This window comes from Aphelocoma coerulescens, chromosome 3 (assembly GCF_041296385.1).
Source record: "Aphelocoma coerulescens isolate FSJ_1873_10779 chromosome 3, UR_Acoe_1.0, whole genome shotgun sequence".
Classification (NCBI taxonomy): Eukaryota; Metazoa; Chordata; class Aves; order Passeriformes; family Corvidae; genus Aphelocoma; species Aphelocoma coerulescens.
Window position 1 is genome coordinate 38,978,247 of NC_091016.1, and position 12,110 is coordinate 38,990,356.

The window sequence follows — 12,110 nt, forward strand, 5'->3', positions numbered from 1 at the left end:
GCAAGATCTGTTGGAATAGGCAGAAAGGAATTCAAACTTTAATCTGATTGGTTTAATTTGATTTTAGCATGAGGAAAAAGAATAAAGTTACAAGATTCTTTTAATATTTTCACAATGTTAAACTAAAACTGAGCTCTAGGCTACATGTGTAAGTAAATCTAGAACACAAAAGGGTTAAATAAGATCTTCTTTTAAGATACAAGAACTTAAGCTTTCTTTACGTTTAACAAACTTCACAGAACAGATACTGCAAAGGAACAACCCCCTCCCCAACTTTTTGTTTAAAGTGAACATTGTCCATAATTCACATGAACTTTAAGTAGTGTCCTCTCAAGAGCCACCTTGAAACCGTCTGTGCACTTGTAACGAGATTAAAGAGAATATTAAGGAGGAACAAAATAGCATCTTCAGTATTAATGCAGAAAGTCTTGTGTATCAATCAGAATGCCCATCAAATGCTAGGATAGGATTTTGTAGGAAAGAAAGTGCGTATCACAGCAGCCGCCAAAATCCATGTTTTTCTTAAACTCCTCACGGCAAATGTAAATAATATCCTTGGACAGTCCCTCGCACCAGGACCATTTTCTGAAAATGCAGCCCACTACAGAAGCTTTTGCTGCTGGTTTCATATTCTTCAATAAGAACAAAGGAAAAAACCAGCTTGCCTTCCAGAGAGCTTGCATTTATAATGATGGGACACTTCTGACTTGCTTCATGGTTAATTAATGCTAATACAGTCCGATGCAGAGTGTGTGTGGAGAGACACATACATATATATATGTAGTATTCTGGTTTTCATTAGTTGTCTCACTGTTAAATGTTCCTAACTGGCTACCAAAATAACAGTATAATTTGGCCTATAAGGAGTTAATTACCTGTAACAAGTAGAATGGAAGATGACACATACAAGCTGGGGTTTTCCAAGTGACAGGTTACTTCACCCCCTGATGTTTCAGATCTGCCCAGTATTTGAAGATGAGACAAAGTCTTTCCCTCCCTCAGGTCTTCTTACAAATTTACCCACTTGTTAATAACTTACTAATAGACTGAGAAGTTAAACTCATTCAGGATTAAGCTGGGTGACATCAGTAGGAATCCTTTTACCTGCATAAGCCCTGTGTGCAGCAGGAGACAGCCCGATTACGATATGTTTGCTTTTATGTTTCCAAACTGGCAAAGCTGGTGCAGTTCGGCTCAGCTCAGCATGACACACCGTAACACAGAACCACGGGTCTAACCACATCCAGAACGTTCTATCCAGGTAATGCTTTTCACATCCACTTGCTATACTTGCTTTGCGGGCAGGGATTTTTGTGGGCGCGTTCAGCTGCATAGAAGGAGGGCTGGTGGAGCCCCTTTGATTATCTCATTGACACTCTGAACGTGAGGAACACAAACTCATTCTGACAAAGGGTGGTTTTTTTACAGGTTGTTCCCCAATACTGTTACTGAATTCCGTTTGCTACAAAATGTCCTTTTTTCCCCAATATGTAAGTCTAGCTACAGAAAGTCAGTCTGTAGAATCCAGCCATGGCTACTGTGCTGTGAATTAGCCTTATTTGATCAATTATCAGATACCTGCACTTAGCAAAAGGCAAACAAGAGCCAATCAGGTTTCGGCCGGTGGGAATGGCTGCACTGCTCAAGGTATGTGGAATCTGTTCACACAGCGCGTAGAATCTCTGTGGATGCCATGTAAAAAGTATGCACCATTTACTGCTCCAGGATGGAGTTGGCTTTAAAGAGAGATCATAATTTAACAGAGAAGAAAGGAAAAAAAAAAAGAAAAAAAAAAAAACCCTGATAGGTTCTTTATAGTAAGATACATATAAAAATTTTTCATAAGAATCTCTGTCCCCCTTTCTTTTTGGCTTCCTGGGAAGAACCAGAAAGGTGTTCCTACCCCAACAGAATCCCTGATGCTGGTGACACTGCCTAACTCAAAAGCCACACGCGATGAAGGCACGAGTGACCAGTCAGGTCTTCTGGGCTTAAGGAGCTGCAGTTGCTGCTCCAAGTAGTATTTCACCTCCTCAGGATTCAGTAGCAGTGAAGAGGTGAAAGGCTGCACATTAAACAGTTTGTCCGAAAGCCATGTGCATAGCAAACTTTTACACCAGCTTTATACAACTATTTGTTTTAACTCTGCAGCTGGAATGTTTCCAGCATAAGGCTTTTAGAGTGACTCCAGCAATAACAGAAGCCTTTGGATTTTTCTTGCTTTGTTTAAATCCACTAGCCATACTCAAAAATAATATTTCTTCATGTTTTATTTTTATACGGTGGCTAGCAGGCACCTTAGTAACCAGCCAGAGATCGATTTCAACCACCATCAATCCCTAAACTACAGTACCAGGACGGTTGGCTAAAGAAAGGAAACTGATTGGCTGTAGTCTGAAACTTGCCTAGTACAAGGTGTCTGGCTGACTTTGTCCTAAATAAGGCTAACATTAGTGAACTAAGAGAACAGCATTTGGTTGCAGTCTTGCACTCAGGAACATCCTTCGCCAATACGTTGGCAAGATCTCCCTACTTTCCGATCCAGTTTCACCATTTTCATGATGGCCTCCTCGCGCCCGCGGCCCATGTGGTCGAACGTGCAGTCGTGCTGTTCGGGCAGGCGGTGCAACATGCAGAACACGTAACCTGCCGCAGAGGGAGACAAGAGACACAGTTAGGGACTGCTCAGAGAGGTGGGATCTCACCTGAACCAGAAGTGAGTGATCCCCACCCACCGGAGGATTACTCAGTTCTCAAAAATTAATGCCAGTTTAAAGCTTTTACTTATCTTCCTTACAGGGTAACAAATATTTGATAATTTACTGCATTTTGTTGAGAATTTATCAACATGGTACCAAAGCTCAAGTCATACAAGATTTGTGGGGTCTTTTGCATCTTCTCATCTTATACAGGAAACCTCCAAAATCATCTAAGCTAGATATGCCCACATAGTAACAAAGGTAATGCTTTTGGGTTTTAATCACCTTCGCTGAAATCCTTCCTACTTTTAAGTGGACTTTGTTGTCATTTCTGAAATTCATGCCTGTGGTGCTCTAGGGTGAGCTCCCAAGCAGGTTTTCAAGTCAGAACTGTTAAATTTAAGCACCTTCCTTGCTCCTCACTGCCAGTGTTGGCAGTGACTCCAGGAGGAGTTCACTGCTCCTTCGCTATCCCAGTCTTCAGAAGCTTCTCCCCATGAAGCATTCTGACACTAACCACAGGGCGGAACAGGCATTTGACACAGGGACCTGTCATGCCACATCACTTTGCTCTGTAGCTGAGAAGATGAGGTTATTGCCTCTTTGTCTAAAGCTCCTCAGTGTTACTCAGCTTTCCAGGGAGCACATGACTTAGAAACATGCCAGTACTTTTCCCTGCAGGTGAGGAGGGCATCAGCCACAGCCACAACTTTCTAGTTTACAAAGGAAATCAGCTTTTTTCTTCTTTGTCCCCAATACTTTGTATAACAGTAAAGAAACTGCCTCCAATTTCCCACCTCCAAAATGAATGTTAAATAGCAGTAAGTAGCATTAAGATGCTACAGGAGGGAAAAGTCACACAGTTACAGGGCTCACCAGCCTACTGTATGAAAGCAAGTATGGTTCATGTAATATCGCCTGTGCTGGGATATTTTTCCTGCCTGATGGCACAAAGAGTAACACTGCCTCTTACTTGAATGCTTTACATTATTGCTGCTCCTTGAATGCTGAAAAGATATTAAACCCACAAAATTATGACATTTGAGAGATGGAAAAGGATAAAAATGAGTGAGTGAATGATTGAGAGAGTGTTTAGTGCATATATATAAACACACACATAATATATGAGAATATGTGTGTGAAGTAATTCAAGTTCCTGGACTATAACACATCAGTTGCAGGAGGGAACAACATGCTACCTTTCTATTAGGGTGATTGTTAAGAAAACAGAGAAGGAAAAAGTGTCATACATGGAATTATTTTTAAAAAGTGAAGAAAAATTGATTTATCTTTGCTCTTTGTTTCAGTAGCACCAAGCTATGAAAAGACATGCCTATTATCTGTGGCTGGCTTTGAAACCCAGTTCTAGGAACAAAGCAAAAAAGACAAGTTTTCTGTGTTGGTATATAGGATTCAGAAATATGGATGGAAACTTGCAGATTGAATTGATATGTATCTCACCCCTTGTGATCATTGCCTCCACTTCAAACTCAATCTGGGTCATACCACACTCAAATGTGACAAATATCTTTCCTGAGGTGCCAAAAATGATTGTTAAAATGGAAACATCCCTGAACTATAATGCCAATACTGAACAAGCATTTCACTCAGTTCTTTCTCACAGAAAGCAGGGTCTGAAGGCTTCCCTTATTTCTTGAAATAAGATTTCAAATCGCTGAGCCAATGTCCACTGCAGGTACAAGAATACAAAAATACCTGACTGGATGAACTCCAAAACCAACTTCATCATCTTGTCTGCAATGAATGTGTATGAAGCAGATGCAAGACACCCTGGAGCTATGGACTGGGCAGGAGGTGTCTCAGTCCCTTCTAGATAAAAACTGGTTTTAAATCTTGATGGTTTTACAGATCCTTTCCAAATATTTAACAAGCCTATGCAGAAATGCTATCTAATATTACTGAAAAGAGATCTTGAAAATTTATACAATCTTCTGCACTACTTCAGCAAGACCCTTTTGACAATTCTGCACATCTAGTAAGAAAGTATATATGCACCATGATTTATCACTTTTGAATGGGACCTTTCAATTGCTCCATCTCTTCACCTTCTAAAAAGCCTCGTGCAGACCAGCACAGCTTCATGACGTTCCTTTCTACCCTACCACCCCTAATTCCATCTATCCTGTGCTTTGCCCTATCTTTATTTCATTTTTGAACACCTTTTAGTTCTTTATAGAGCACCTGTTTTCACGCGGGATAATCTGTACTGTATATTCCACACGACACATTTTTTTCTGTTTGTTGAGGATTTTTTAATGCATTCTTGAACAGTATTTCAGTAACTGTCCACAAAAGAATGGCAGGTAACTTTCACTTTTCCCTAAGTATGGGAATAGTATTTCTAATTTCAGCAACTAAATGACCTAAACCTGTTATTAATACATACATATTTAAATATGTACTGCTAATTAGGTAGTATCTAATGAAAGAATACCCAAGCTCATTTTGAATGCTACAAAAATAGTTCTGCATATATTGGCTGATTTATGGAAGGAGGCTTATTCTGGTTGAATTAGCAATGCAGATCTCCTGGAAGTTCCATTTCCAAAAAGAGAATTCAGATCTTTAGTCTCATTGCCACAAATGCTTAAGTCACTCTGAAGATTGGAACTTGTATTTTTGTAGGTTTTATTTAAAATTTAAAGGCCTTTAAAACACTGTTATATAGCAGCTAATTGAGTGACAGTATTTCTGAACATTTTTTCATTAGTTCAGAGTGGATATATTCAATTAAGTTATTACTGCTATATTCAGTCCTTGCTTCTTCAGTGGTTTGAAAATCAGAATGGACATTCTGTGGCCTGCACATGCACAAGTGCCTGATGTCATATCAAGGCCATTACACTTTACAGCAGTTCCATTATTAACTTGTGTGTGCTGGGGCAGAAGGCCGATAGATGCACCTGTATTTTGATCCTTAAAGCCAATCCATATTTAGAGGTGAAACCTTTTCTCCCGAGAACTCTGCTTTTATGGTTATAAAGTAAGTTAGATAAATGAACTCCTGCAGTGTATTTGCTGTTAAGTTCATTATGGGATGGTATCAAATACAGGTTGTCTCCCCTAAAGGAATTTACTGCAGAAATGCTTCTTTTAGCACACTATAACTAAAAGACAAAATAAATAACTTTCTGCTAGGGGAAAGAGCATTGGAAAAGGGAATCCATCTGCCAACTAAAGTTCGTTTACCCAAGTCATCAACCTAAAACATGCCAGACTTTCACTCCCGGCACAGAAGATTTCAATCTAGTAAATGTAATAATACATCTCACAGCACTGCAAATGTTGTTTTCTGATGTTAGAAGTGAACTATGAATCACCCACTCCTCAGGTCTCTAATGCAAACATCTTGGAAAAACATTATGTAGTGCCTCAAAACATTTGAGCTCCTCTGAGCACCCCAGAAACTTCTTCACAATACATCATAAAAAACTTCACTTCCACTTCATCGCCAGAGCAAAAATGGCTAAAGCCATAAAGCAGAGCACCATCCCTGCCTTACGGAGGGGTCACTCAAAGGAAGCCCAAGACTGCACACGAGCAACTATGAAGCTGCTTTCATCATTCCTGAGGAACCTGATGGGAAAGGGATGTTGGAGAGAACAGAAAACAAAACAGGCTTGCATATTCCAGACCAGAAAGCAGCACGGACCTACAGTTTGCTGTGTGTGGGTAATGAAAAACAACTGCCTTTTCTTCATTGCTACACTCAAGAGCACTGGTACATTTTTGAGTTTCTGAAAGCTCAGCCATTCAAGAATCACTGCTGACATGGGAAGACAAAGCCCTTCATTACCAACTACCATCAATCATCTTAATTGTTCACTCCAGACATTTATGCTTTCACTGCAGGCACCAACTGCTCTGATAGTTTAGCCTTCTATACTGCAGTGACCCCTTTTGATTCATTCAAAGTAACTCCCACTGGTAGGTAGAAGTGAAGTCAATGTTACCATAAAACCCTGAGCTTCTGATACTTAAAAATCATCCCACCTGGCCACCAGGATCAGTACTTACCATTTTCATTCCCAAGTCAACAGGAAGAAGTTTGGAACTGTCAGAACTTGCAGCTTACACCATTTCCACATTTAATAAACAAACTATGTTTGTATAGAGACCTATACAAAACCTATTCAAAAGTAGTCCAAGTAATGACACAGACATAATCCTGTGCAGAATTCTGTGCTGTGTGCTTTGACTTCTTCACATCCTTCACAAGATATTTTACCTCTCTTGCAAATTTGAAATTCTAATCAACAGATGTTCAAACAGAATTTAAAAATGCCTTGTGACTTAAGAGTTGAAGATGCTGCAAAAATTCTCTACCAAAGGTGTATTATCTAACAAGGTATTGTATGAGTCTTTAAGTAGATTTCTGGCCAAGAACAGATTTTAACATTTCTTTAAACAACGAATATATCTGCAGGCTATAACACAGCACAGCCAAACCAGGCAGATGAGCCAGCAGAGATCATGTGGCTGCAGCATTGTTCAGAACAACTGCACACCATTCACTGAAAGTGTCTAATAATCCCCAAAACAATATTTATGCATCTCCCCCACCCAGTTGGAAAGATGATTTAATGTGTTGCAAATTATATTAACAACAAAACTATTTATAAAGAAGTGTGGGAAGGAAATATTTTTTTTGTTTTTTAAAGACATGAAATAGGGAAGAAATGAATGGAAGAGTAGAACAAATAGCTACCAAGATACAAAGCAAGATCCTAAAGGCTTGACTACCTGAGAACTGCAGTATGATCCAGCTTCCTCCCCTGTGTTTTGGAGGTTGTTTAACAAAAACCTGCAGTCATAGAAGGATGGGAATGTGCACAGTTCAGCCAGGCAAAGCTTCCAGTGCAGCTCGTATGCACTGTTTTGGCAATATAAATATATTCTAGTCTGCTGATAGCTTATGTTATTCTCATTTAGACGGCTCCATTCTTGCATATACTCTCATTACCTCTCCTCTCTCTTCTGTGGGAATGCTCTGCACTAGCACTGTCAGCTTTCATTACACAATTCAAGGAAATTTCAGTTTTACTGACATATTCTATAAAATCAAACTAAATCCCACCAAGCTAAACAATGAGGTTTTGAAAATAAGTGAACTAAACTCTTCCCCTGTTTCTCTTTCCCAGCTTTTCAAGTTGTCATGGATTTTGATTAAGTAATAAGTACTTCAGAATAACTTGGTTGGGAATCTTGTCATTCATTTCCAAGGGAAAAGGGGCGCAAGCCAAAGTATGATGAAGCTTTTTAACCAGATAGATGTATTTATTAAAACTCCACAAAACTGAGGCCGTCCTTTCTTTAATTTCCACTCCAAAGTGAGAGGATGGGGACTGTTAACCTCTAGGTGCTCAAAGTCAGAAGTCTCTATCAATTCCTATTGTCTTAAGCACTGTGCTCTCGAGGCATTTCAGTTCCATGATCCTTCACAAACAGCACAGCTGCAAAAGGTTCACAAAACATACAGTAGGATGAAGTGTATTTTTCCTGTTATTTTTCTAACCATTTGCTACGATCACTCCAAGTTAGTTTCCAGTATTTTCTTCTTTATATAGATCACTAATACGACTACCAAAGTGATCAATATCTGAATCAAAAAGGGAAAAGGAAAGAGGTGTTGTAAGACACCTTAGAATGTTTCTTTTACTCTGCCAATCTGTCCCTGGGACTGGACGGGCACTCTGGGACTTCCAAACTGCTCTCAGTCAGTGATAATCTCATGTTTCATGCTGGAAGCCGACCACTCTGTGATATCTCTGGTTCTGCACAAGAGTGCTCAAGAGATCCTACAGATTCATTTTATATTTCAACTACTGGGTTTATGCTTAGAAGAAAAAAAGAGAACAAAGAATTTTTTTCCCTTCCTCCTCTATTTTGTCCTCTGCCACAAAGAGGGTAAAGCAATGTGTATGTATCTGCATTAGAGACAGAAAAAGCATCTGTGGAAAGGACTGCCCAAGAAAAGAATGGAAGAAGTTGTATACAGAAGAGAGAGGACATAATACTGTAACAGCCACTGGCCAGGTATGGTTAAAGATTCTGCAAAAATTCTTTAGTCTGCAAGGAAAAGACTTTGTCTTTCCAAGTTTAGTCACATATAACCTGTGTTTCAAAGTTGTTTTCTGTCTATTTTCTTTAAGATCAATCATAAGCCTGGGAAGCTGCTTTAGGGAGCACGCAAGAGATGCAATTTGGCACTGTGGAGACCCTGTAAACAAACTACGTTTTATCTCAATTCATGCTGATTGCAAATACACTTTCCTATTTATCTTACTATGTGCACAGAAAGCTGTCAAACTATTTTTTCTAACATTGAATGTGACATAAATTTGAACAGAGAATTTGTATCACTTGAGGACAGAGCACATGCTGATTTTTTAGGGTGGTTTTTTTTGAATCAACAATTTTTAAGGAGGTTCTACATAAGCCATTATTCTATTCCTTGATTTTGGAACAAAGAAGAACAACTCAAAGTTTCCTCCTGTTTCTTTGAAGACAGTGTATTTGAAATGGGAAAAATTAAGATATGGCACTCTTCTAGACTCAGTTCTTACTTTTGCTCTAGTGAACACTAACCCCAGAGCAGTATGGAGCATGACTAGGAACAGAACTGAGGTTATCAGGAAATTATTTCTGAATTTCAGAGAATCCCTAATGAATCAAAGCCACAAATACAGCGCATCTACTTTGTAATAGTAAGCTACCATTAAAAAATGTTTGCTATGTGTCAGGTCTGACTGAGTACTGTACGTCTCAGTCAGGATTGTGTCTCAGTTCCATCACGTACCAGAAGAAAATAGTGGTTAAATCTTTTGATTTGGACCAGATATTTTTCTTGCTGTACTGAACTCATACATTTGAGAGTAAACACTTCTACATCACAACTTCTTCACCCACTACAGATTTGTGAGTTAAGGCCAACATCTATTGGGGACAGACTAACAGAGCAACTCAGGCCCAGGATTACTCCCACAAATACACCATGCAATCAATGTTCACTTCCAAACTGCTTCATACCTCAGAGGTCACTGACTCACACAGTGGTGACCATGTCATCTGTAGGCTCCCCTTCTGACCTTACGCACTGTCCCTGATTTTTGGTCTCAGTTGCCACCCACAGCATCAGGCACAAGCAGCAGCTGTGACACCACAAAGTGACTCTCCAACCACAACTGCTGGGTTACTGCTCTTGTGAATTCTCTGCAGAACTGGGCTCTGGTCCCAGTTCATCTGTGGTAACAGATGCAACTTCCAAGAAATTAGCATTTTAATTTTGTCATGTAATCTGTCGATATAACGGAAACATTTTTCACCAAAAGCTTGTGCAACTGTTGAAACACAATGGCAAGAAAAAAAAACCCCAAACAACCAAAACTGCTTAAACTTTAATTTAACAAGAGAATTTTTAGAGAAACCATTTTGCTCCCAACAACTTACAGCATCAAGAGAGGTGTCAGACAGTGAACATCAATGACCAAGTTATTTGAGGAACAAGAAAAGCAAGGTTCAAATTAAGAGTTTAGACTTCAGGTAGGTGAAAAGTTTCCTTATTTGAATAACTGTGTGATTTTGAAATGATGTATTCAAGAGGAATTAGTGCCACTGCTACACTTGTAAAAGGAACATTCATTGCCACGTTTGCAGGACCAAGAATACACTGAAATAATACTGCACCTCCCAAATCATTCCTAGTTTCACAAGGCTATATCCCGTAATATGTGGGAAAATGAATCCAAAGAACAGAATGCACAGTAAAAAAGCAGAATTATGCCGAAAAGGCCTCCTAGAGTCCAAGAGCAGACAGCTAATAAAGTAGAGGTAACGCATACTAATAGATTACACTACTGCAAATGTTATTAGTGCTATAAAATTAGATTTTCCATAGGTTATACCAGCATATCAAGAGGCATTTGTTTCCTACTCAACATACTTAGATTTGAGTAGTGTAGATTCTCTAGATTTGAGTAGTGTGAAACTTTAATTAAAGTGTCCCGAGAAGTGGCAGGTGGATGACAGAGCTATCCTAAGGTCAGAGCAGGCACTTGTGCAGTATTTAACACTTTAAAAAGAGCTACATGAGCATTCATACTTCTAGAATTCTCTACACCAAGCCCCCCGAGCTAATACACTTCTCCCAGAAGCTGAGGATTTAATTAAAAGCTGAAGTGTACCCAGGAAGTTAATTAAAATAGCAAGCAATACCTAGTGGCTCAATAATGTATGTGTGTAATTTTGTTTAGCCCAATGAAAATGCAGGAAAGATAAGGCTACTAATAAAGAACTGGAATGAATAATGAAAGGGTCTGTACTAACATCCAGTACGTGCTGCATTAATTCTAGCAGTTCTCCTGGATCCTGCATGTATTTTGATTTCATCGCATGCTGAATATGATTCCAGGTTTGACTTTCAGTGTATTTCCTGAGTTATATTATTTATGCCTTGGGTTTCAGTACCTTCCCAGTGGTTGTACCACAGTGATCTACAGTCTGACAGCAGCTAGGCTTGCTGGCCAAACAAGAGAGAAGCAGCTCTACTTCTTTTAAACCAAAATAAAATGTGTTTTATGTTATCATTCCCCATTTACACCTTATGTCCAGAGTCTCTTAGATTAGACCTTCTGCTCCACCAAAGTCTTCTACTACTGTAGCCTCTTGCAATCTATGTCAAGAGTAATTCTTCTTCTAATCACAGGAAAACAGAGCTCCATTCAGCAGCCCCATTTATACCACAAAGGAAAACAAACACTTAGAGCAATGTATACTTCCACTCTTCCCTTCTTTTTCTTTTGGTGTAGACTTACAAAACATTCCTGGCTCCTGCTTGTTCAGAATATGGCAGGACCCCCACACATGACTTATGCCTATATTTGAAAACTTTCAGCACCTCAGGAATGTTTAACAGCTGTGAACACCTCTGTAAGCATTTTCATTTCAATACATATAAAGATACAGTAAATAAACGTGTTACTTTTAAAAACTTATGAATACTCCTTAGTGATTGTAATATCCATGGATACAGTTTTTCAGCTCTTGAAACTTTGCTCCAAGGCCAGTAATGCTTAATACTAAAAGGCCCTGACACAGACCAATACTATTCTTTTTACTTTTGTGAAAACTGATGCACACTGATCTTAATGCCATTTCCTTACAACATCCCATTTCCTTAGAACATCCAAAGCAGGTAGCCTCAAGTCTCAGTACCTACCTTTAACACCTTCTTATAACTGAATTATGTAATTTAGGACCACAGGGGGTATTTTCTTCTAGATAAGATTTTATTTATTTTGTTTGGAGGGGAAGAATACTCTAGTTCCTGGAAAGAATCCTGACTTTTCAAGCAAATTTTGACAATTCCTTTCCATATCCTTTTTCTCCTCC

General features: G+C 39.1%; 1 protein-coding gene across 1 annotated transcript in view; it reads right to left on the minus strand.

The window, feature by feature from the left end:
- Positions 1–82: 82 nt before the first annotated feature.
- Positions 83–12,110, minus strand: part of ZFAND3 (zinc finger AN1-type containing 3) — a 135,455-nt gene continuing 123,427 nt past the window's right edge. The window contains exon 7 of the mRNA XM_069009835.1: positions 83–2,646. Within this exon, the coding sequence (XP_068865936.1) occupies positions 2,492–2,646 (155 nt within the window). The 3' untranslated portion in view covers positions 83–2,491. The remainder of the gene's footprint in view (positions 2,647–12,110) is intronic.